This window comes from Sebastes fasciatus, chromosome 3 (assembly GCF_043250625.1).
Source record: "Sebastes fasciatus isolate fSebFas1 chromosome 3, fSebFas1.pri, whole genome shotgun sequence".
In the NCBI taxonomy this organism is placed as follows: domain Eukaryota; kingdom Metazoa; phylum Chordata; class Actinopteri; order Perciformes; family Sebastidae; genus Sebastes; species Sebastes fasciatus.
The window spans coordinates 25731794-25758278 of record NC_133797.1 but is presented as its reverse complement, the minus strand read 5'-3'; the positions used below and the strand labels follow the sequence as shown (position 1 = coordinate 25758278).

At 38.9% G+C, this 26485-nt stretch overlaps 3 protein-coding genes and 1 pseudogene across 3 annotated transcripts; all 4 read right to left on the bottom strand.

The window, feature by feature from the left end:
- Window positions 1-521: 521 nt before the first annotated feature.
- On the bottom strand, window positions 522-26262 carry LOC141764565 (E3 ubiquitin-protein ligase TRIM21-like). Its single transcript, XM_074629869.1, has 2 exons — window positions 26144-26262; window positions 522-4694 (listed from the first exon to the last, which is right to left on the bottom strand). Exon 2 carries the CDS (start codon window positions 4690-4692, stop codon window positions 3055-3057), a length of 1638 nt encoding a protein of 545 aa, XP_074485970.1. The 5' UTR covers window positions 4693-4694; window positions 26144-26262; the 3' UTR covers window positions 522-3054.
- LOC141765394 (E3 ubiquitin-protein ligase TRIM21-like) lies at window positions 7480-9904 on the bottom strand. Its single transcript, XM_074631447.1, has 2 exons — window positions 9777-9904; window positions 7480-9128 (listed from the first exon to the last, which is right to left on the bottom strand). Exon 2 carries the CDS (start codon window positions 9124-9126, stop codon window positions 7480-7482), a length of 1647 nt encoding a protein of 548 aa, XP_074487548.1. The 5' UTR covers window positions 9127-9128; window positions 9777-9904.
- On the bottom strand, window positions 14881-17206 carry LOC141764566 (E3 ubiquitin-protein ligase TRIM21-like). Its single transcript, XM_074629870.1, has one exon. It carries the CDS (start codon window positions 17204-17206, stop codon window positions 15569-15571), a length of 1638 nt encoding a protein of 545 aa, XP_074485971.1. The 3' UTR covers window positions 14881-15568.
- Window positions 23832-25494, bottom strand: LOC141764569 (E3 ubiquitin-protein ligase TRIM21-like; annotated as a pseudogene).
- Window positions 26263-26485: the final 223 nt, after the last annotated feature.

The window sequence follows — 26485 nt, the reverse complement described above, 5'->3', positions numbered from 1 at the left end:
TCATGATAGCAAAGAAGAAGAGTGTTTTTTCTCATTGTATCACTCGTGGATTTTGAAGCTGGAATTAAAACAATCACAAATTTCTAAAATCCTGTTTTCTCTGTCATTATGACATATTGAGTGTAGATTGATGAGGGGAAAAAGTGAATGTAAATAATCATCTGCTTATATGATCAATTTGACCCAGACAGACGTGATCACTGTAAGCGGTTTGTGGGTAGCCGACTGAACCAGAGTTGGTGATTGTTGGAAAGACTGACAAAGATGGTTTTGATGAGTTTTATTTTGTTTGTGTTGACTTTGACTGAAATGTGTTTTACGATGCTCCGCCGCTAGAACAGTTGATTCTCCCAGTTGAAACTACAGCAGCGGAGGGCCACACACACAAACATACACCTAATGTAGGCCTATAGCTACATGTTGCAAAATGACTTTTACTCTACCACGAAACATTCATCACTTGACATGACTGTCTGTCTGAGTCATTCCATTCGACCATAATAAAATATGCAGGTTGTGCAACGAACTGGCAACCATTAAATTCAAGTGAAAGCAATGGAACGGAGGAGGGAAAGTGTGACATCTAGTGGCTGAATGTTATCAATGTTTTCAATAGCACCTTTAACATTATTAAAAGGAAAAACAGCAAATCTTCACATCTGTGAAGCTGGAACCATGAAATGTTTTTACATTTCATTTTATATGACTTAAACCATCAAAATAATGAATCCATTAATTTTCTGTTGCTCTACTAATTAACTCATCGTTCAGTTTTTACTTGTATAAAGTGTTGGGTAGTATAATCTAGAACAAAAAATCATATTTTATAAACGTTTTGTATGTTTGGTATGTACACAATATATTTGACAACTTATGTGTAAACCAGGCTTTTCTGTTCAGTGTTTGGTGCTAAAGTCACTGTTTACTCAGGCCTTGTGTTCACCAACTAGTTTATTTAACAGTATTTATTTAACAATCACATGTTTACAGATTTCTTTGACTCATAAGCCATTTCATCAGTATTCACAAAACTAAACATTGGCCAAAATGATCAATAATTAACCAAACCATTTTTCAGGCAAAATACAAAAAATCTGTTTGCATTTATTCTTTTAATTATCATTCTCCACTAACTGTTTATGTTCCGTATAACAATGACACATAATGTAGTCTGTAAACACTATAAGTATGTAATAGGTATTATTCCTAAATGCGGCTTTATGACACAATGAAATCTTCAGCAATATGTTTTCCCATCAAATAGAAAAAGAAATCAAGATATTTTACAGCAAGTTTTGCTAATATACTCAAACTGCAGCTTGACATATTTGTATGGAGTCATATCAATTTCAATATTAATGAATGCACACAGAGGGATTCACAAATGTATTTTGTGATTTATATATAAATGGCTCTCTCCCAAAAAATATTTTTCAAAGCACACAAAAATAGTTATCATTACATATAAATGTAAAAACATCCACATATAAAAAAAATAATAAGGTTCACAAATATATTTCTGATGCACACACACATATGTCTTGTTTTAAAGAAATGTAATAGAACTCCACAAATATATATATTTAAATGTATTTGCAAGTTTCATCAAAAACATATTTGGATGTTGTTACATTTATATACAAACTGTTGAACCTGCATTTACAAACTGCTTTTCATTTATGAACTTCACTGCATTTGTGTGTGGGTTTTTTGAGACTCCCCTGACATGCACCGATCTACAAATGCGTTTTTTTTCAACAGGTAATCATCTGTAGCCAATCAGATGTCTCCCTCCTTATCAGCCAATCACATGAGCGAGCCCCGAAGAGGGTATGATTTACATCATGCACAGGGTAAAGACCAACAGCAGCTTTTGCACATATTTATGGCTTTTGCACATATTTATGGAAAATATTTATGGAAAGTTTATCCCTTTTCTCATTTATTATGTCTTTTTTGTCCTGATATTTCAGTGTTTTTTTTTCTTTATATTGTTCTTGTGGCCTTCTTTTTGCTGGGTCCTGATCCCAGTAAGCCTTTGAGTACTCCTTGTCATGTTTTTGGTATGTACGTCTCTTGTCTGTGCTCTACCTTATTGTCAATACGGATGCCATCCTCTATTTTTGCTGCAAAACAAATCTACCTACGGGTACAAATAAAGTCACCTGAGCCTGAACCTGAACCTGAACATGGAAAGTAGCTTGCTTTGGTGAAGTTGTCCAAACATTTGACTTGTGCAGCCCAGCTAAGTGTTGAAACAATCAAACGTGGGCAGATAAGTCTGTAAGGATCCCCAAAAGAATATAAACAAAGGGATACATCCATGATGGAGACCACCGGCACCCGGCGTGTTGATATTTCACAGCTGGCTAATGATAATACTAGCTAACGTTGGCTTGGCTATATGTTTGTTTGTCAGCTGAATGAGGTCTGGTTTACTGTTAACATTTTTGTTTCGGTTTCAGCCAAAGTTTAGGGTGGCAGCACGACAGCAGTCAGGGCAAAGTCACAATTTCATCTGGCAAACAAACACATACCTAAAATTTGCTAGCGTTAACCAGCTGTCATATTACTAATTTATCAAACTAGATAGTAAATAGATATAAATAGTTAATTGTAACATTTCAACAGTTTGTATATAAATGAAACAACATCCATTTTGAAGAAAATTGCAATGCTTTTAAATACAGATATTTGTGGATTTCTAATACTTTTATTTAAAACAAGAAATATTTGTGTGTGCATCAGAAATATATTTGTGAACCTTGTTTTTTTATATGTGCATTTTTTTTTTTACATTTATATACAGCGATAACTGTTTTTGTGTGCATTGAAGAATATTTTTGTGGAAAGTCATTTTTATATAAATCAGAAAATACATTTGTGAATCCTTCTGTGTGCATTCATTAATTTTGAGACTGATCTGACTCCATATATTTGATGTATTAGAAACAGTGATTTGGTGAACAGATTCTGTAGAAAATAAGATGTAGACTATACGGTGTTGTGACTACATATGTACATTTGTTCCCTTGAATCAAATAAGGTAAGTGATTAATTTACAAATACAGAAGAGATGATCAGAGGGGCAGAGTTTTTACCACGTTCATTAAGACAAGGACAGAAGTATGGGAGGAGTTTCTCAGTGAAGCAGCAGCCAGTAAAGGAGTAGATAAGAGCTGCAGCATCTACGTCATAAAAGGAGACCAGACCCTCCTCATAATCCACAAACACCCCCACCTTCTGAGGCTGAGACTTCAGAGAGAGAAGGACTGAAGGCCCAGCAGGAGCTTTGTACTCATTTCCATTTCTCAAACATATAGTCCAGTAACCATCCTCAGGTTTCAGTGTGTTGCCTCCCTTCCTGTTGATCGACTCTCTGGCCACTCCTAAGTCCCATTCAGTCTTTCCTTTAACTTGAACCTCAAAGTAAAATCTGCCTGAAGAGAAACTCTGCTTTCCTAAAACACTAACACAATCAGAAAATGTCTTTGGGTTATCTGGGAGATTCTTCCTCACATCACCATGATTCACTTGTTTCCCATCATCACACAGGATGAGTTTAGGATGAGCTGTATCAGGATTAAGAGTCACATCTACTGCATACTGCTGGATCCTCTTCAGCTCAGCTGTAACCAGCTTCTTCATCTCTTTACTGAGTGTCCCCTCCAGCTGAGCCACAGCTCTCCCCACAGTCCTTTCATATGATGGACGGACGCTGACCTCTGTCCAGTCCTTGGTGGGTGGAGCAGCTTTCAGGGACTGGACACTCTGGAGAAGATGGAGTTGGTATTCAGAGCGTGAGAGCTGCTCGATCTCAGTCCTTCTCTTCGTCAGCTCAGAGATTTCCTGTTCCAGCTCTTTGATGAAAGCTTTGGTCTGTTTTTCTGTTGTTTTCTGCTTCTCTTTGATCGAGTCGATGAGATTGGCCTGGCCTCTCTCAACAGACTCCTTCAGAGCAGTGAAGACCTGAACACCTTCTGCTATCTCTCTGTCTGCATCTTCCTCACTGAGGTCGACTGAGTGTTTGATCTCCTCAATCTTCAGTCGTCTCTTCTGGATCATCTGCTGGATTTCAGCCTCTGTCTTCCCCAGCTCGGCCTTCTTTCCTTCATATACTTCTTTCAAAGGAACAACATCATGCATCTTGTGGTCTACAACGAGGCAGAGCATGCAGACACATGTCTGGTCGGTCTTACAGAACAGCTCCAGAGGTTTATCGTGCTTCGTACACATCCTGCCTTCCAGGTTCTCCACAGGGTCGATCAGCTGATGTTTTTTCAGACGTGAAGCTGTCAGATGATGCTCCAGGTGAGTCTCACAGTAGGAGGCCAGACACACCAGGCAGGACTTCAGGGCCTTCAGTTTGGTTCCAGTGCAGACGTCACAGGGAACTTCTCCTGGTCTGGACACTTGTTGCTCTGAGCTGCTGCTGCTGGTTTTCTGTTGAGCTGACTGTCTGAACTGAACCACCATCTCAGAGATGAAGGTGTTGACGTGCAGCTCAGGTCTTGTGTTGAAAACCTTTTTACACATGGGACACTGGCACCTGTCACTAGTATTCCAGTGTTCATTGATGCAGTTTTTGCAGAAGTTGTGTCCACATGGTATAGTGACTGGATCAGTGAACACATCCAGACAGATGGAGCACAGAAACTGATCTTCAGATTGCAGATTGCTGGCAGCAGCCATATCTATACACTGAGAACAAATGTGAAAGTATTATAAAATGTTTTTATTTACATGTATTAATCATTTCTATGAAACTAATATCAAAGTATGATTACTGCAATATTGAGAAACATTATTTTGAATTTATAGGTATGTTTCATTTAACTGAGATGTCCATCTGACATGTGCCATTATCAGTACTCGAAGTGGGCCGGTACGCAGCGGTACACCTTACCGGCACTTCTACATTTTACTCCTTGGCGTACTGTGACTTCTCACAAGCTGCCTGTACTCTCCTCTGCCCTCTCCATATCATGTTCACATCCTTTTTATAAAATAATTAGTGAAGTGTTTGGCATAACATTTTTTTTTAATTTGTAAACAAATATACTTAATGAAACATTAAAAGTTTTCTGAATCTGCTCTCCTAATTTATAGAATATGATTTTACAGAACAAATATTTCCAGAAGAATTAAATGTTCAGATGAAGGCTGTCATAAATAATACAAATAATAATTTAACTAGTAATAATAATGGTCCATAATGATGCAAAATGCGAAGTTTTAAGTCAAAAACCTTAAAATTTTCTTTGGGAGGACCCCCAAACCCAATATCTCCTAGTATCTTTTATTCACTGTATAAATTCATAATGTGTCTCTGTATAATATGTAGGAGCATCCTGACTGGGACTCTGCTCCTAAAACCTGAATGAAGAGCTCACACACCTCAGCTCTGCTTGTATACCTGCCTGTCTGTCTGGCTGCTGTTGATTCCAGCCTATAGACATCCTATAATATATTATAGAGAGATGCTGAAGGCTACAAATAACACAGGGAAACACTTTAACTATTAACACTGTATACAAACACACCACCGTAACCCTATAATGTTCCAGTGTGAATATTATTGGAGTATTATAGACCTAATATAGAAGATGCATATAGCCTAAGTATATATAGCAATAAAATCACAACTGATTATGACTGACACAGTTTAAAATGCTTAAAGAAATAATGAATAAATAAGAATAAGTCACAAGAGATTGCCGATACCGGCAGATACACACAACATGTTAATAAGAGAGTACCGGCACTTATTTTTTCCCACTTCAAACACTGTTCAGTATGAAATGAAAATAGTGTAACTACCTGTTTGATTAGAGCTGTAAGTTTTGTGTTAATGCTGGTTGTTGAAACACAGTAAATATTATCAGCTGCACTCACCAGTATTTGAGTCTGTTGTTGTTGAGAAAGACCTGATGAACTCAGTTTAATATTTCTTTAGACAGAAACACAGAGACTTGTCTCGACTGCAGCTCTCTGACAAACATGCAGTTTCATTTCTGTAATGTGACGTTGAAGCTCTCCTCCTTCCAGTGTTGCTCCACCTCTTACAGCAGCTCTGTTTGTGAGGTTGTGTTTCCTCCTTCAGGGTTAGACAGAATACCTTCAGTATAGTTACAGATATTTGGCACAAGATACGTTTAATCTTTAGGGAGACTTTTTATTTCTTTTATATTCTTTTTCCTGCAACCACCAGGACAGTTTTCACAAAAAAAAAGTCAATCCCACATGTAAGAATACATCTTAGGGTCAGCAGAAACCAGCAGCCACTTTACAGTCCTCTACAGCTCTGCAACAATCACACTGTCTGTCCAGATTTCAGCTCACTGTTTGTCCTGTAATGTTCTAACCTTCTCATGTAATTCTTGTATTTGCTTCGTTCCTATTAGTTGTTGCTGAATCAGACCAGGAAGTTGAGTGGTGTGTGCAGTCTGTGCATGCCTTTAACAAACTCTCCTCCCTCTGATGTGTGTTGTCATGTTCACATCTAGTGGCCACAGTTGAGAAACACATCCAACCTGTGAAAACCTTTGTGACTTTGTGGACAAGACTCCAGTTTCAAAATAAAACACTCAAACAAAACGTTTCTTCTTCTGCACAGGATTTTATTGCAGTGATGACTAATTAAATGAATAACAACATAAATGCAAATTAGATATTAAAACCCAATCACCAGATGACTGAATAACTATTAAAAATAAAGACCATTAATCATTCACTTTATGATAATTAAATGTTCAAAACCCAACAACAGCTGAAAACATGTAGGCCTATAAAACAGAATTAAAGCTCTAATGCTGCAACTAACAATATTTTCATTATTGATTAATCTCTTGGTGCATAAAATATCACAAAAAATTCACAAATGCCCATTATGATTTATAAATATCCAAAGATATTTGGTTTAATTTGATAAAAGACTCTGAAACCAGCAAATATTCACATCTGAGAGGCTGAAATCTGTGAAGTTTTAGAAATTTTTGCTTTAAAAAATTACATAAAACAATTAATTGATTGACATTTGCAGATTAATATTTCTGTTGATTGATAAGTTAATTAGCTGATTTATTCAGCTGAAAAATAAAAATATTGATTGTGCAGCAAAATGTTCCCTGTCAGTGTTTTACTATTATATCTGGATTAATATTATTACTACTGCATTAATGTGTATGTTACATTTTACTGCTGTAGATGTTTAAGGTTGTGCTAATTTTAACTCCTTTATATACTGTTGGCTAGTTTAATCTACAGCAATGCATCATGGTCTATAAGATCATCATATGTTTGTAGCGTCGCTGTCCTGTGAGAACCACGTATCTCTAAACAGACGACTTTTCATGGTGTCAGAAAAACAGCCCTGAAGATTAATTCTGAAGACAACAGGTTTACATTGTATATTGCCACTGAATATGTATATTTGTTCTGTTATATGACAGTGAACCTTTTCATTTAAATATCATCAGTCTACTCAGCTTGATTGACAGGAGAGATGATCAGAGGGGCAGAGTTTTTACCACCATCATTAAGAGCAGGACAGAAGTATGGGAAGAGTTTCTCAGTGAAGCAGCAGCCAGTAAAGGAGTAGATAAGAGCTGCAGCATCTACGTTATAAAAGGAGACCAGACCCTCCTCATAATCCACAAACACCCCCACCTTCTGAGGCCGAGACTTCAGAGAGAGACTGACTGGAAGGACATCAAAAGCTTTGAACTCATTTACATTTCTCAACATTATAGTCCAGTAACTGTAATGAGGGTTCAGTGGGATGACTCCCTTCCTGTTGATCGACTCTTTGACCACTCCTAAGGCCCATTTAGTCTTTCCTTTGACTTGAACCTCAAAGTAAAATCTGCCAGAAGAGCAACTCTGTTTTCCTAAAACACAAGCCCAATTAGAAAATCTCTTTGGGTTGTCTGGGACATTCTTCCTCACATCACTATCATTTACTTGTTTCCCATCATCAGACAGGATGAGATCACAATGAGCTGTATCAAGATCAAGAGTCACATCTACTGCATACTGCTGGATCCTCTTCAGTTCAGCCTCAGCGACCAGCTTCTTCATCTCTTTACTGAGTGTCTCCTCCAGCTGAGCCACAGCTCTCCTCACAGTCCCCTCATATGATGATGGACGGACGCTGACCTCTGTCCAGTCCTTGGTGGGTGGAGCAGCTTTCAGGGACTGGACACTCTGGAGAAGATGGAGATGGTCTTCAGAGCGTGAGAGCTGCTCCACTTCAGTCCTTCTCTTCGTCAGCTCAGTGATTTCCTGTTCCAGCTCTTTGATGAAAGCTTCGGCCTGTTTTTCTGTTGCTCTCTGCTTCTCTTTGATCGTGTCGATGAGATTGGCCTGGCCTCTCTCAACAGACTCCTTCAGAGCAGTGAAGACCTGAACACCTTCTGCTATCTCTCTGTCTGCATCTTCCTCACTGAGGTCAACTGAGTGTTTGATCTCCTGAATCTTCAGTCGTCTCTTCTGGATCATCTGCTGGATTTCAGCCTCTGTCTTCCCCAGCTTGGCCTTCTTTCCTTCATATTCTTCTTTCAGAGGAACGACATCATGCATCTTGTGGTCTACAACATGACAGAGCATGCAGACACATGTCTGGTCGGTCTTACAGAACAGCTCCAGAGGTTTATCGTACTTCGTACACATCCTGCCTTCCAGGTTCTCCACAGGGTCGATCAGCTGATGTCTTTTCAGCCCTGACATTGTCAGATGAGGCTCCAGGTGAGTCTCACAGTAGGAGGCCAGACACACCAGGCAGGACTTCAGGGCATTCAGTTTGGTTCCAGTGCAGACGTCACAAGGAACTTCTCCTGGTTTGGACACTTGTTGCTCTGAGCTGCTGCTGCTGGTTTTCTGTTGAGCTGACTGTCTGAACTGAACAACCATCTCAGAGATGAAAGTGTTGACGTGCAGTTCAGGTCTTGTGTTGAAAACCTTTTTACACATTGGACACAGGCACCTGTCACTAGTATTCCAGTGTTCAGTGATGCAGTTTTTGCAGAAGTTGTGTCCACATGATGTGCTGACTGGATCAGTGAACACATCCAGACAGATGGAGCACAGAAACTGATCTTCAGATCGCAGATAGTTTGCAGCAGCCATATCTACACATAATGAAAGAAAAGACACAAATGTGATTACTGTTCTTTTAAGTATAACATATGATATTAGGTAAAGTAATTATGAATTATATATCCTGTGTTTTGACTTGCAATGAGCCGCGAGCAACCAAAACCATTCAAGCCGTGTTGACAAGCTCAAGCTTGCTACTCTGGCAAAATGGCACCTAATATATCCATAACATGTTGTGTAGATCAATTTTTATTGAAGAATAACATTGCTAACAAAGCTCTGCTGACTTGATGACAAACACATTGTATTTCCTCTATAGCTGCTTCACATTAAAAGCCTCCTGATGGTTCTCTGATGGAAAGCTTTTAATATGAAACAGCTAGAGGAAATAGAGGAAGCAGTATGTAGGAAGCGATCAGTAAACAGTAATAATAGCAGGAAAGTAGGAGTGAAACTGAACTCCAAACCACCAAGACTCAGTTAAAAGTTACTTAAGTACTTAGAACTGACACAGAGAGACTGTTTAAAGCTGTTAAAGTGGGTTACTGTTTAGAGGACCTGAAGACAAACAGTCATAGTTCAGTATGAAATGAAAAGAGCGGAACTTCCTGCCTGAGTAGAGTTGAAGTTTTGTGTTAATCCTGGTTGTTGAAAGTGTAAATATTACCAGCTGTACTCACCAGTGTTTGACAGAGACTCTGCTGTGTTGTTGAGAAACACCTGATGAACTCAGTTTGAATTTTCTTTTTGAGAGAAACAGAGACTTGCGTGGCTGCCACTCTGACAAACTTCACTCTCGTTTCTGCAGTGTGACGTTGAAGATCTGGTTTTTCTAGTGTTGCTCCGCCTCTCACTGCAGCTCTGTTGGTTTGTTTCCTCCCTCTGATTTACACGGTTGTTTGGAAATATCAGGTTCTCTCTGGTTAATATGGAGCAAAAGTGGTGATATACCTAACAGGTAGGAGGAGTAAGGCATGTTAAAAGGTGTTTCTTATCTTTATTATGTTGAACCTTTAAGTTGCCTCAGATTTACTTTAACCAGAAGAGTTTAGTTTATTTGACACAAGAGAGACGTCACACATATCTGTAACATGTCAATAACACAATAAGACTTATTTCCATCATGGTCATTGATATCAAGGAAACATACTGACATCAAATCAAACAACAAATACAATCTATATCATCGACAAGAAAATCAGAACATCAGGAAATAAAAATGTATATACATACAATTTAACTATAGGCCTTTTCAGACATGGAATATGTAACATTGTGAGTTAAAAATATCATGATAAAGAAGAAGAGTGTTTTTTCTCATTGCATCACTCATGGATTTTGAAGCTGGAATTAAAACAATCACAAATTTCAAAAATCCTGTTTTCTCTGTCATTATGACATATTGAGTGTAGATTGATGAGGGGGAAAAGTGAATGTAAATAATCATCTGCTTATATGATCAATTTGACCCAGACAGACGTGATCACTGTAAGCGGTTTGTGGGTAGCCGACTGAACCAGAGTTGGTGATTGTTGGAAAGACTAACAAAGACGGTTTTGATGAGTTTTATTTGGTTTGTGTCGACTTTGACTGAAGTGTGTTTTACGATGCTCCGCCGCTAGAACAGTTGATTCGCCCAGTTGAAACTACAGCAGCGGAGGGCCACACACACAAACATACACCTAATGTAGGCCTATAGCTACATGTTGCAAAATGACTTTTACTCTACCAGGAAACATTCATCACTTGACATGACTGTCTGTCTGAGTCATTCCATTCGACCATAAAATATGCAGGTTGTGCAACGAACTGGCAACCATTAAATTCAAGTGAAAGCAATGGAACGGAGGAGGGAAAGTGTGACATCTAGTGGCTGAATGTTATCAATGTTTTCAATTGCACCATTAACTTTATTAAAAGGAAAAACGGCAAATATTCAACTCTGTGAAGCTGGAACCATGAAATGTTTTACATGAAATATGACTTAAACCATCAAAATAATGAATCCATTAGTTTTCTGTTGCTCTACTAATTAACTAATCGTTCATATTGATCTTGTATAAAGTGTTGGGTAGTATAATCTAGAACAAAAAATCATATTTTATAAACTTTTTGTATGTTTTGTCATAGTCAAGTCAGCACACTGACACACTGACAGCTGTTGTTGTCTGTTGGGTTTGAGTTTGCCATGTTATGATTTGAGCATATATTTCTTATGCTAAATGCAGTACCTGTGAGGGTTTCTGGACAATATCTGTCATTGTTTTGTGTTGTTAATTGATATCCAAAAATAAATATATCCATACATTTGCATGAAGCAGCATATTTGCCCACTCCCATGTTGATAAGAATATTAAATGATTGACAAATCTCCCTTTAAGATACATTTTGTACAGATAAAAAAATTTATGATTATTTTGCTATTCATTGCGATTAAATATTTTAATCGATTGACAGCCCTGATTAATATCTCTACATCCACTGGATTAAAATGGAGGCTCTGCCTCTTATTTTCCTGTTGCCATGGTGAATCGTAGTATCAGAGCTCCATTGATGATGGCTTTTTATGTTCAGGTTCAACCTACTCAGAGTTGATTGAACTGACTCTGATCAGCTGTTCTGAAACCAAAAACTCAAGAGTTTCCGTCCTCAGGATTAGTCAACTCAGAGTTCAGGTTCAGGCTCAGAGTTTGTTAAACCTGCTTTCTGAAACGAGGCCGTGTTCTCCACACAGACACAACAACAAGTTTAAAATCACACAGTATCAATAAAACAAGAAAAGGTAAAACAAGCCAGTTTGTTTTCTGCTTTCTGTCCTGCAGCGTATTGTGAGTGCACAGAGTCTGAGCGAGGACGATATAGAATGAGAGGATCGAGAGGAAACACCCGCCACCTTCCCCCTCCTCTTCCTCATGTGGACCCCTCCTTCCATGACGACCTGCTAACGCCTCGGCCTCCATCACTCCGGCCGACGTCCATCACTTCCCATCAAGGCGTCCTAAAGGGAATTCGTTTTTTATTCCTGGTTTATCCATGACAGTAGTGTTTGTTTTTTTTACTTAAATTACCCGTTTTGGGGTATAAAGAGTATCTGGATCATAACGGCCAGAGAATTACAAGAGCCCGTCCCCGCTCCACCATCATTAGGTATGTTCTCATTAACTGGACTGGGTGTTAACATGAATCCGTTCCTTCCCTCAGGGTGGTGTAGCACGCATCCTGACAGCATCATGTACCAGGTTTACACTGTCTGACAACCATCTTCATGGTTATTATGATATCAGTCGTAGAAAGTGACGCAAACAGGAATCTTCTCTCTGCTCGGATGCTTCACAAAGTATTTATTGTTTTATGTTATCAGTCGTCTTTCTGTTCAGTCTCAACTAAACACTTTTTAAAAAGTGATTTTTGTTCATTTTAAAGAGGACGATCCTCTTTAGGAAAGACAAAATAAAAAATGTGAACAAACTATGAAGTTGTCTTGTGAGTTTATTTGATTAGGTCAACATTATGAGCTTTCGTGCTTGTCGCTGTGCACGGGTCAACGCTCGCAACCTAGTGACCAAACATTATTAAAATAAGCATCCTACAACAGTTTGTGTGACTTTGTGCCCAGCAGCTCTTCATTTCTGTACCTGTAATTTTAGAGACCAAAGAGATGTAACCCACCTGATGAATAAGTATACACTGGACTAGTATAACTTAGATTCGTAGAGAGGAATAATGAACAGGAATCGGACACCACAATGAGTAAGCAGAACACAGAATTAAGTTTAAAGGAAAATTATTGTATTGACACAGAATAAATTCACAATTACTGCCGGCATTCAGTTTTGTTCAGTTTGAAATGTATATTGAACTGGGTGCACCCTAAAAAATAAAAGTAATCCCCAAAATAAAATGTTCAGATCCAATTGTCTTTTGAGGTCCTTCCCCACAGTCCTACCACACTGACAGCAAGGCAGATGAAAGTTGAAAGCGCTCCTCAATCCAAGTGCTCAGCACGGGTAGCTCGCCATCCCCCTCGTCAGGGAGAGATTCCAATCCAAATCCGGAGTTCAAGGGTATCCAGAAAACCTAGCCTGTGTAAAATAACACGGCTTATATAGCAATATATGCAAATCTATCCAAGCTCTTAACTGTACAGTTTAATTTGATCAATATCAACATATAATACAACTTTTCAATGCTTAACCCATAAATGTAGGATAACTGTTGCATCACAATATTAACTTGCATCATAATATTAACACATGAAATATGTCAACCTCACTATTATTATAAACCACTCAATAGTAAAGTGTAAACAACACTATTAAATGACTATTTAATAATTGTGAACCCATTTGAGTTGTAGATTATTATGCAAACAACCCACAGTTTAAACATTAAATACTCACTATATGTGAATATTGTGAGTAAGGCAATGTGAATACTTTCCCTGTCACAACACTGACACCTTGCGTTGATGCACACAAGCAGCACAGGGATGAACAGAATCAAGCTGATCTCATAACCCATGAAATTCAGCTAAATAATCCCTCTCTGTCCACACAATGTAAATAACACACACATATTACACACACTTATTTCTTTCTGCCTCTATCACCAAAGAAATACTAAATATAATTTTAGAATACAACTCAATGGCAAAACATTTCGCTATGCCAGCTCACAGAGCATTTGACTCGTGTTGCCATGTGCGGCGGCTGCTTTAATGTTTGGAACGCACCGAGAAAATAAAAGAATCAAACGATGCTCTCAGATGTTCTCAGGTCGCTTCAATAGGTGACGGAGCTCTTACTGGCTCATATATAGTCTTACTTCTCTCTGTTCAGTAGTATATCAAGTATAAGTAGTAATAATATCACTCTATAAATCCAGCTTCTCCGCTGCTCTCTCATCAATCTCCGTGTTTTTCCACTCCACTGCGTCTCTAACCTGAGTGAGGAGGCGGGACTTGGATTGTTTTACACCAATAGCAACAGTTATATCACTTTGAACCAATAAGCTTATTTGTTGTCAAGGTTTTAACCGGTAGAACACATCCTGATGCAAAGTTAGATCTCTGAGCAAAAACGGAAATAAAATAAAAAATGATAAATTAATTTCAGAATAAAATAAGGAATGTGGTTATTTATTAAATAAAAGGAATTTTCAGTGAGGGAAATATCTCTAAATGTTTTAGAAACAACTGGTTTTCCCAGAAGGTTACATTATAAATAGTGTTTTTTTTATTTATTATTTATTTAGTCTGGGATTCTATTTATTTATTTTATTTTGGCTTCAGTTTCTTCTTCTGTCCTTTACTTTTTACTCTTTGTTTGGATCCACCATCTCTCCTCAGTCAGTTTTATTCTTCTGCTTCTCCTTCTTCACCGACCTCTTCACCCGGCCTCCAGTTTGTTGGCCTCCAGTTCCAATGTCTGACTCAGCGCTCTGTGATAGGAAGACAAACAGGTACAATACCACAAACTCTCACATAAAACCTGGTATATAAATAACAGACATGTGAAGCACTAACACATGCCAGGTGGAAAATATTCTGAAGACATTATTTACATTCATCATTATGCTCTCCATCACTGTAGGATAAAAAACGTGGATTACAGGAAACACAATGTATTTCTCATGAAATAAAACTTATGTGTAAACCAGGCTTTTCTGTTTAGTGTTTGGTGCTCAAGTCACTGCTTACTCAGGCTTTGTGTTCAACAACTAGTTTATTCACAGTTTTTATTTAACAATCACATATTTACAGATCTCTTTGACTCAATAGCCATCTTACCAGTATTCACAAAACAAATAAAAAGTGACCAGTAATTAATTATACCACATTTCACACAAAATAGAAAATTCTATTAGCATCTATTCTCTTAATTAACTTTCACCATTAACTTTTTATGCCCACTATAAATAAATGACATCCTGTATTCTGTAGACACTATAGGGATTTAATAGGCCTTACTTACCTTAACTTTGTTTTGCTAGCATTTCATTTTACAGGTCTGCAAATGTCATGGTAATTAGGTAATAATTAGAAAGTAAACTATTTGACATTTCTTTGGAGTTACTGCCAAATTACCCCAATATTTACCTCAAAATGTATCAAAAATGACTTTATTATAAACATTTATTTGATAAACATTTATATTTAATAATTATACGCTAAATAGGATATAATCATGTTAAAATGGGGGGCGGAGAGGTTCCAAGGCCGGAATCAAACCCGGGACACGGCGGTTATAAAGTATTGTATACGCCGTAACCACTCGGCTAACAAGGTTTGACAGGGTTTTAAATAGATATTCTCCACATAACGTGGGTCATGATGCAGGGTTGAAGACATGAATGCATCAAATCAATGTGTTGGCTATGTAGAAAATAAGATGTAAACTCTAAAGTGTTGCCATTAATGTGTACATGTTCCCTTGAATGAAAGAAAAATCAATACATGAAATAAGATTAGTTATTAATTTACTCCAACAGGAGAGATGATCATAGGGCCAGAGTTTTTACGACCTTCATTAAGACAAGGACAGAAGTATGGAAAGAGTTTCTCAGTGAAGCAGCAGCCAGTAAAGGAGTAGATAAGAGCTGCAGCATCTACGTCATAAAAGGAGACCAGACCCTTCTCATAATCCACAAACACCCCCACCTTCTGAGGCCGAGACTTCAGAGAGAGACTGACTGAAGGGCTAGTAGCAGCTTTGTACTCATTTCCATTTGTCAACCATACAGTCCAGTAACCATTCTGAGGGCTCACTGTGATGTTTCCCTTCCTGTTGATCGACTCTCTGGCCACTCCTAAATTCCAGTCAGTCTTTCCTTTAACTTGAACCTCGAAGTAAAATCTGCCTGAAGAGAAACTCTGCTTTCCCAAAACAAAAATACAATCAGAAAATCTCTCTGGGTTGTTTGGGAGATTCTTCTTTACCTTACCAGGACGTACTTGTTTCCCATCATTAGACAGGATGAGTTGGGGATGAGCTGTATCATGATCAAGTGTCACATCCACTGCATACTGCTGGACCCTCTTCATCTCATCTTCAAGCAGCTTCTTCATATCTTTACTGAGTGTCTCATCCAGCTGAGCCACAGCTCTCCCCACAGTCCCCTCATATGATGGACGGATGCTGACCTCTGTCCAGTCCTTGGTGGGTGGAGCAGCTTTCAGGGACTGGACACTCTGGAGAAGATGGAGTTGGTCTTCAGAGCGTGAGAGCTGCTCCACTTCAGTCCTTCTCTTCGTCAGCTCAGAGATTTCCTGTTCCAGCTCTTTGATGAAAGCTTCGGCCTGTTTTTCTGTTGTTTTCTGCTTCTCTTTGATCGTGTTGATGAGATTGGCCTGGCCTCTCTCAACAGACTCCTTCAGAGCAGTGAAGACCTGAACACCTTCTGCTATCTCTCTGTCTGCATCTTCCTCACTGAGGTCGACTGAGTGTTTGATCTCCTGAATCTTCAGTCGTCTCTTCTGGATCATCTGCTGAATTTCAGCCTCTGTCTTCCCCAGCTCGGCCTTCTTTCCTTCATATTCTTCTTTCAGAGGAACAACATTATGCATCTTGTGGTCTAGAACGAGGCAGAGCATGCAGACACATGTCTGGTCGGTCTTACAGAACAGCTCCAGAGGTTTATCGTGCTTCGTACACATCCTCTCTTCCAGGTTCTCCACAGGGTCAATCAGCTGATGTCTATTCAGGCCTGACATCGTCAGATGAGGCTCCAGGTGAGTCTCACAGTAGGAGGCCAGACACACCAGGCAGGACTTCAGGGCCTTCAGTTTGGTTCCAGTGCAGACGTCACAGGGAACTTCTCCTGGTTTGGACACTTGTTGCTCTGAGCTGCTGCTGCTGGCTTTCTGTTGAGCTGACTGTCTGAACTGAACAACCATCTCAGAGATGAAGGTGTTGACGTGCAGCTCAGGTCTTGTGTTGAAAACCTTTTTACACATCGGACAGAGGAACTGGTCACTACTATTCCAGTGTTCAGTGATGCAGTTTTTGCAGAAGTTGTGTCCACATGGTATAGCGACTGGATCAGTGAACACATCCAGACAGATGGAGCACAGAAACTGATCTTCAGATCGCAGATAGTTTGCAGCAGCCATATCTACACACATAGTGAAAGAAAAGAAACAAATGTGATTATTGTTCTTTTAAGTATAACATATGATATTAGGTAAAGTAATTTTGAATTATATATCCTGTGTTTTGACTTGCAATGAGCCGCAAGCAACCAAAACCATTTAAGCCGTGCTGACAAGCTCAAGCTTGCTACTCTCGCAAAATAGCCTCTAATATATCCATAACATGTTGTGTAGACCAAATACAGTATTATTGAAGAATAACACTGCTAACAAAGCTCTGCTTACTTGATGACAAACACATTGTATTTCTTCTATAACTGCTTCACATTAAAAGCCTCCTGCTGGTTCTCTGGTGGAAAGCTTTTAATATGAAACAGCTAGAGGAAATAGAGGAAGCAGTATGTAGGAAGCGATCAGTAAACAAGGCAAGGCAAGGCAAGGCAGCTTTATTTGTATAGCACATTTCAACAACAGGGCAATTCAAAGTGCTTTACAGAAACAATCAAGAACATTTCGACAAAGTGCAAAAGAACATTAAGACATAATTAAAACAGTTATAAAAACATTAAAACATTAAAACATTAAAGATTAGAAAATAAAAACAAGCTAAAAATAAAAGCTAGGATAGAAACTAAAATAGCGTAAAACACAAAAGAGTAAAAGCTCTAGTGCAGTATCAGATCATTATCTGGTTTAATGAAAGGCAGCCGCAAACAGGAACGTTTTAAGCTTTGTTTTAAAAGAGCTCAGAGTTGAAGCGGTCCTGCAGGTTTCTGGGAGCTTGTTCCAGATATTTGGTGCATAAAAACTGAATGCTGCTTCTGCATGTTTAGTTCTGACCCTGGGGACACTAAGCAGACCTGATCCAGATGACCTGAGAGGTCTGGATGGTTCATAACACAGCAGAAGATCGGAAATATATTTTGGCCCTAAACCATTTAGTGCTTTGTAAACCAGCAGCAGTATTTTGAAATCAATTCTCTGAGAGACAGGCAGCCAGTGTAGAGACTTCAGAACTGGACTGATGTGATCCACTTTCTTGGTCTTAGTGAGGACTCTAGCAGCAGCGTTCTGAATCAGCTGCAGCTGTTTGATTGATTTTTTAGGAGGACCAGTAAAGACGCCGTTACAGTAGTCAAGTCGGCTGAAGATAAATGCATGGACTAGTTTTTCCAAATCCTGCTGAGACATCAGTCCTCTAATTCTTCTTATATTCTTCAGGTGATAGAAGGGCTGTCTTTGTAATTGTCTTTATATGGCTGTTAAAGCTCAGGTCAGAGTCCATCACTACACCAAGGTTTCTGGCTTGGTCCGAGCTTTTTAACATCACAGATTGTAGGTGAGCACTAACCTTTAATCTTTCCTTTTGGGCTCCAAAAACTACGACCTCAGTTTTGTCTTTGTTCAGCTGAAGGAAATTCTACAGTAATAGTAACAGTAATAATGGCAGGAAAGTAGGAGTGAAACTAAACTCCAAACCACCAAGACTCAGTTAAAAGTTACTAAAGTCCTGAGAACTGACACAGAGAGACTGTTTAAAGCTGTTAAAGTGGGTTACTGTTTAGAGGACCTGAAGACAAACAGTCATAGTTCAGTATGAAATTAAAAGAGTGGAACTTCCTGCCTGAGTAGAGCTGAAGTTTTGTGTTAATCCTGGTTGTTGAAAGTGTAAATATTATCAGCTGTACTCACCAGTGTTTGGCAGAGACTCTGTTGTGTTGTTGAGAAACACCTGATGAACTCAGTTTGAATATTCTTTTAGAGAGAAACGGAGACTTGCGTGGCTGCCACTCTGACAAACTTCCCTCTCGTTTCTGCAGTGTGACGTTGAAGCTCTCGTTTTTCTAGTGTTGCTCCGCCGAGCAAAGGTGGTGATATACCTAACAACTGGGAGGAGTAAGGCATGTTAAAAGGTGTTTCTTATCTTTATTATGTTGAAACTTTAAGGTGCCTCAGATTTACTTTAACCAGAAGAGTTTAGTTTATTTGACACAAGAGAGACGTCACACATATCTGTAACATGTCAATAACACAATAAGACTTATTTCCATCATGGTCATTGATATCAAGGAAACATACTGACATCAAATCAAACAACAAATACAATCTGTATCATCAATAAGAAAATCAGAACATCAGGAAATAAAAATATATATACATACAATTTAACTATAGGCCTTTTCAGACATGGAATATGTAACATTGTGAGTTAAAAATATCATGATAAAGAAGAACAGTGTTTTTTCTCATTGCATCACTCATGGATTTTGAAGCTGGAATTAAAACAATCACTGTCATTATGACATATTGAGTGTAGATTGATGAGGGGAAAAAGTGAATGTAAATAATCATCTGCTTATATGATCAACTTGACCCAGACAGACGTGATCACTGTAAGCGGTTTGAGGGTAGCCGACTGAACCAGAGTTGGTGATTGTTGGAAAGACTAACGGTTTTGATGAGTTTTATTTTGTTTGTGTCGACTTTGACTGAAGTGTGTTTTACGATGCTCCGCCGCTAGAACAGTTGATTCTCCCAGTTGAAACTACAGCAGCGGAGGGCCACACACACAAACATACACCTAACGTAGGCCTATAGCTACATGTTACAAAATGACTTTTACTCTACCATGAAACATTCATCACTTGACATGACTGTCTGTCTGAGTCATTCCATTCAACCATAAAATATGCAGGTTGTGCAACGAACTGGCAACCATTAAATTCAAGTGAAAGCAATGGAACGGAGGAGGAAAGTGTGACATCTAGTGGCTGAATGTTATCAATGTTTTCAATAGCACCTTTAACATTATTAAAAGGAAAAACAGCAAATCTTCAACTCTGTGAAGCTGGAACCATGAAATGTTTTTACATGAAATATGACTTAAACCATCAAAATAATGAATCCATTAATTTTCTGTTGCTCTACTAATTAACTAATCGTTCAGTTTTTGCTTGTATAAAGTGTTGGGTAGTATAATCTAGAACAAAAGATCATATTTTATAAACTTTTTGTATGTTTTGTCATAGTCAAGTCAGCACACTGACACACTGACAGCTGTTGTTGCCTGTTGGGTTTGAGTTTGCCATGTTATGATTTGAGCATATATTTCTTATGCTAAATGCAGAACCTGTGAGGGTTTCTGGACAATATTTGTCATTGTTTTGTGTTGTTAATTGATATCCAAAAATAAATATATCCATACATTTGCATAAAGCAGCATATTTGCCCACTCCCATGTTGATAAGAGTATTAAATGATTGACAAATCTCCCTTTAAGGTACATTTTTAATGGATAAAACAATGTATGATTAATTTGCTATTCATTGTGATTAAATATTTTAATCGATTGACAGCCCTGATTAATATCTCTACGTCCACTGGATTAAAATGGAGGCTCTGCCTCTTATTGACCTGTTGCCATGGTGAATCGTAGTATCAGAGCACCATTGATGATGGCTTTTTATGTTCAGGTTCAACCTACTCAGAGTTGATTGAACTGACTCTGATCAGCTGTTCTGAAAGCGAAAACTCAGAGTTTCCCTCCTCAGGATTAGTCAACTCAGAGTTCAGGTTTAGAGTTTGTTAAACCTGCTTTCTGAAACGAGGCCGTGTTCTCCACACAGAAACAACAACAAGTTTAAAATCACACAGTATCAATAAAACAAGAAAAGGTAAAACAAGCCAGTTTGTTTTCTGCTTTCTGTCCTGCAGCGTATTGTGAGTGCACAGAGTCTGAGCGAGGACGATATAGAATGAGAGGATCGAGAGGAAACACCCGCCACCTTCCCCCTCCTCTTCCTCATGTGGACCCCTCCTTCCATGACGACCTGCTAACGCCTCGGCCTCCATCACTCCGGCCGACATCCATCACTTCCCATCAAGGCGTCCTAAAGGGAATTAGTTTTTTATTCCTGGTTTATCCATGACAGTAGTGTTTGTTTTTTTTACTTAAATTACCCGTTTTGGGGTATAAAGAGTATCTGGATCATAACGGCCAGAGAATTACAAGAGCCCGTCCCCGCTCCACCATCATTAGGTATGTTCTCATTAACTGGACTGGGTGTTAACATGAATCCGTTCCTTCCCTCAGGGTGGTGTAGCACGCATCCTGACAGCATCATGACAGCATCATGTACCAGGTTTACACTGTCTGACAACCATCTTCATGGTTATTATGATATCAGTCGTAGAAAGTGACACAAACAGGAATCTTCTCTCTGCTCGGATGCTTCACAAAGTATTTATTGTTTTATGTTATCAGTCGTCTTTCTGTTCAGTCTCAACTAAACACTTTTTAAAAAGTGATTTTTGTTCATTTTAAAGAGGACGATCCACTTTAGGAAAAACAAAATAAAAAATGTGAACGAACTATGAAGTTGTCTTGTGAGTTTATTTGATTATGTCAACATCCTGAGCTTTCGTGCTTGTCGCTGTGCACGGGTCAACGCTCGCAATCTAGTGACCAAACATTATTAAAATAAGCATCCTACAACAGTTTGTGTGACTTTGTGCCCAGCAGCTCTTTATTTCTGTACCTGTAATTATAGAGACCAAAGAGACGTCCCAGAAACTACAGTAAAGATCTTCTCCTCCACAGAGATTCATCCACAGCAGGTCAAGACTAAACTTCCTGTTTCACTACTGCGTCACTTTTTCTTTATCATTTCTTCAAAGAAATAACTGCGTTATGACTCAAATTGTTTTCGTCGCTGGTCAGTCCTGCTTTGCCTGGAATCCCACAATGCTTTGCAATACACTTGTGTCCCAAAGAAAACAGCATTAATGGAACAGTTCAACATTTTAAGAAATATGTCTAATTCGCTTTTTTGCTGAGTGTTAGACGAGAAGATCAATAACACTCACGTCTGTATGTTAAATATGAAGCTACAGTCAGGATGTGGTTAGCGTAGCTTAGCACAAAGACTGGAAGCAGGGGGAAACTGCTAGCCTGGCTCTGTCTAAAGTTTAAAAACACACCTGTCAACACCTCTAAAGCTCACTTATTAACTTATTGTGTGTACATTGTTTAATGTGAATACAAACAGAAATGTAAAAACTACACTTTGTGGTTTTAGTTGTATGTTAGAAGTGAAAGGACGAAGAGTCTGAACTCACCACAGTTCTGATCTGATCCATTTGTCTCTGGAAGTGATTCTTCGTATGTTTTACGGAGATGAATCTCAGTGAAAGAGCTCCAACACATCACTACTGTCTGTGTCTCCGTTTTAATTTGATTTATGATGTGCATTCAGAAACTATACAGATTTAAAAGTTTTGCTGGAAAATTAGATTTGCATTCAGAAAAGAACTACCATTGTACAACGAATTCTGACAAAATTAAAGAACGTATTTATTTTAACACAATAACGGGAACACCGGACAATATAATCTGATACAACAGGTAAGAAGTTATAAATCGTGTATTTTTTAATATTATTTATTTAGTCTGGGATTCTATTTATTTATTCTATTTTGGCTTCAGTTTCTTCTTCTGTCCTTTTACTTTTTACTCTTTGTTTGGATCCACCATCTCTCCTCAGTCAGTTTTATTCTTCTGCTTCTCCTTCTTCACCGACCTCTTCACCCGCCCTCCAGTTTGGTGGCGTTCAGTTCCAACGCCAGCTGCACTGAGTCGGCGCTCTGCGACAGGAAGACAAACCGGTACAATACCACAAACTCTCACATAAAACCTGGTACATAAATAACAGACATGTGGAAAATATTCTGAAGACATTATTCATCATTATGCTCTCCATCACTGTAGGATAAAAAACGTGGATTACAGGAAACACAATGTATTTCTCATGAAGTACAACTTATGTGTAAACCAGGCTTTTCTGTTTAGTGTTTGGTGCTCAAGTCACTGCTTACTCAGGCTTTGTGTTCAACAACTAGTTTATTTACAGTTTTTATTTAACAATCACATATTTACAGATTTCTTTGACTCAATAGCCATCTTACCAGTATTCACAAAACAAATAAAAAGTGACCAGTAATTAATTATACCACATTTCACACAAAATAGAAAATTCTATTAGCATTTATTCTCTTAATTAACTTTATCCATTAACTTTTTATGCCCACTTTAAATAAATGACATCCTGTATTCTGTAGACACTATAGGGATGTAATAGGCCTTACTTACCTTAACTTTGTTTTGGTAGCATTTCATTTTACAGGTCTGCAAATTTCATGGTAATTAGGTGATAATTAGCAAGTAACCTATTTGAAATTTCTTTGGAATTACTGCTAAATTACCCCAATATTTACCTAGAAATGTATCGAAAATTACTTTATTATAAACATTTATTTAATAAACATTTATATTTAATAATTATACGCTAAATAGGATATAATCATGTTAAAATGGGGAGGCTGAGAGGTCCCAAGGCCGGAATCAAACCCGGGATATGGCTGTTATACAATATTGTAAACGCTGTAACCACTCGACTAACAAGGTTTAACAGAGTTTTAAATAGATATTCTCCACATAACGAGGGTCATGATGCAGGGTTGAAGACATGAATGCATCAAATCAATGTGTTGGCTATGTAGAAAATAAGATGTAAACTGTAATGTGTTGCCATTAATGTGTACATGTTCCCTTGAATAATCAAAAAAAGAAATTTTCAAAATTTCAATACATGAAATAAGATAAGTTATTAGTTTACTCTGACAGGAGAGATAATCAGAGGGGTAGAGTTTTTACCACCATCATTATCCCAGGGACAGAAGTATGGGAAGAGTTTCTCAGTGAAGCAGCAGCCAGTAAAGGAGTAGATAAGAGCTGCAGCACCTACGTCATAAAAGGAGACCAGACCCCCCTCATAATCCACAAACATCCCCACCTTCTGAGGCCGAGACTTCAGAGAGAGAAGAACTGAACGGTCATCAAGAGCTTCATACTTATATCCATTTCTCAACCATATAGTCCAGTAACCCTTCTGAGGGCTCAGTGTGATGCTTCCCTTCCTGTTGATCGACTCTCTGGCCACTCCTAAATTCCAGTCAGTCTTTCCTTTAACTCAAACCTCAAAGTAAAATCTGCCTGAAGAGAAACTCTGCTTTCCTAAAACACTAACACAATCAGAAAATCTCTTTGGGTTGTTTGGGAGATTCTTCTTTACCTTACCAAGACGTACTTGTTTCCCATCATCAGACAGGATGAGATCAGGATAAGCTGTATCAGGATCAAGTGTCACATCCACTGCATACTGCTGGACCCTCTTTAGCTCTGGCTCAGCGACCAGCTTCTTCATCTCCTTACTGAGTGTCTCCTCCAGCTGAGCCACAGCTTTCACCACAGTCCCCTCATATGATGGACGTACACTGACCTCTGTCCAGTCCTTGGTGGGTGGAGCAGCTTTCAGGGACTGGACACTCTGGAGAAGATGGAGTTGGTCTTCAGAGCGTGAGAGCTGCTCCACTTTAGTCCTTCTCTTCGTCAGCTCAGAGATTTCCTGTTCCAGCTCTTTGATGAAAGCTTTGGCCTTTTTTGCTGTTGTTTTCTGCTTCTCTTTGATCGTGTCGATGAGATTGGCCTGGCCTCTCTCAACAGACTCCTTCAGAGCAGTGAAGACCTGAACACCGTCTGCTATCTCTCTGTCTGCATCTTGCTCACTGAGGTCAACTGAGTGTTTGATCTCCTGAATCTTCAGTTGTCTCTTCTGGATCATCTGCTGGATTTCAGCCTCTGTCTTCCCCAGCTCGGCCTTCTTTCCTTCATATTCTTCTTTCAGAGGAACAACATCATGCATCTTGTGGTCCAGAACATGGCAAAGCATGCAGACACATGTCTGGTCGGTCTTACAGAACAGCTCCAGAGGTTTATCGTGCTTCGTACACATCCTTCCTTCCAGGTTCTCCACAGGGTCGATCAGCTGATGTCTTTTCAGGCCTGACATTGTCAGATGAGGCTCCAGGTGAGTCTCACAGTAGGAGGCCAGACACACCAGGCAGGACTTCAGGGCCTTCAGTTTGGTTCCAGTGCAGACGTCACAGGGAACTTCTCCTGGTTTGGACACTTGCTGCTCTGAGCTGCTGCTGCTGGTTTTCTGTTGAGCTGACTGTCTGAACTGAACAACCATCTCAGAGATGAAGGTGTTGACGTGCAGCTCAGGTCTTGTGTTGAAAACCTTTTTACACATGGGACACAGGTACCTGTCACTAGTATTCCAGTGTTCATTGATACAGTTTTTGCAGAAGTTGTGTCCACATGATGTACAGACTGGATCAGTGAACACATCCAGACAGATGGAGCACAGAAACTGATCTTCAGATCGCAGATAGTTTGCAGCAGCCATATCTACACACATAGTGAAAGCAAACAAACAAATGTGATTACTGTTCTTTTAAGTATAACATATGATATTAGGTAAAGTAATTTTGAATTATATATCCTGTGTTTTGACTTGCAATGAGCCGCAAGCAACCAAAACCATTTAAGCCGTGTTAACAAGGTCAAGCTTGCTGCTCTTGCAAAATGGCACCTAATCTATCCATAACATGTTGTGTAGACCAATTTGTATTGAAGAATAACACTGCTAACAAAGCTCTGCTTACTTGATGACAGACACATTGTATTTCCTCTATAGCTGCTTCACATTAAAAGCCTCCTGCTGGTTCTGTGGTGGAAAGCTTTTAATATGAAACAGCTAGAGGAAATAGAGGAAGCAGTATGTAGGAAGTGATCAGTAAACATTAATAATAGCAGGAAAGTAGGAGTGAATCTAAACTCCAAACCACCAAGACTCAGTTAAAAGTTACTAAAGTCCTTAGAACTGACACAGAGAGACTGTTTAAAGCTGTTAAAGTGGGCTACTGTTTAGAGGACCTAAAGACAAACAGCCATAGTTCAGTATGAAATGAAACAAGTGGAACTTCCTGCCTGAGTAGAGCTGAAGTTTTGTGTTAATCCTGGTTGTTGAAAGTGTAAATATTATCAGCTGTACTCACCAGTGTTTGGCAGAAACTCTGTTGTGTTGTTGAGAAACACCTGATGAACTCAGTTTGAATCTTCTTTTAGAGAGAAACAGAGACTTGCGTGGCTGCCACTCTGAAAAACTTCACTCTCGTTTCTGCAGTGTGACGTTGAAGCTCTGGTTTTTCTAGTGTTGCTCCGCCTCTCACTGCAGCTCTGTTGGTTTGTTTCCTCCCTCTGATTTACACGGTTATTGGGAAATACCAGGTACTCTCTGGTTAATATGGAGCAAAGGTGGTGATATACCTAACAGGTAGGAGGAGTAAGGCACGTTAAAAGGTGTTTCTTATCTTTGTTATGTTGAAACTTTAAGTTGC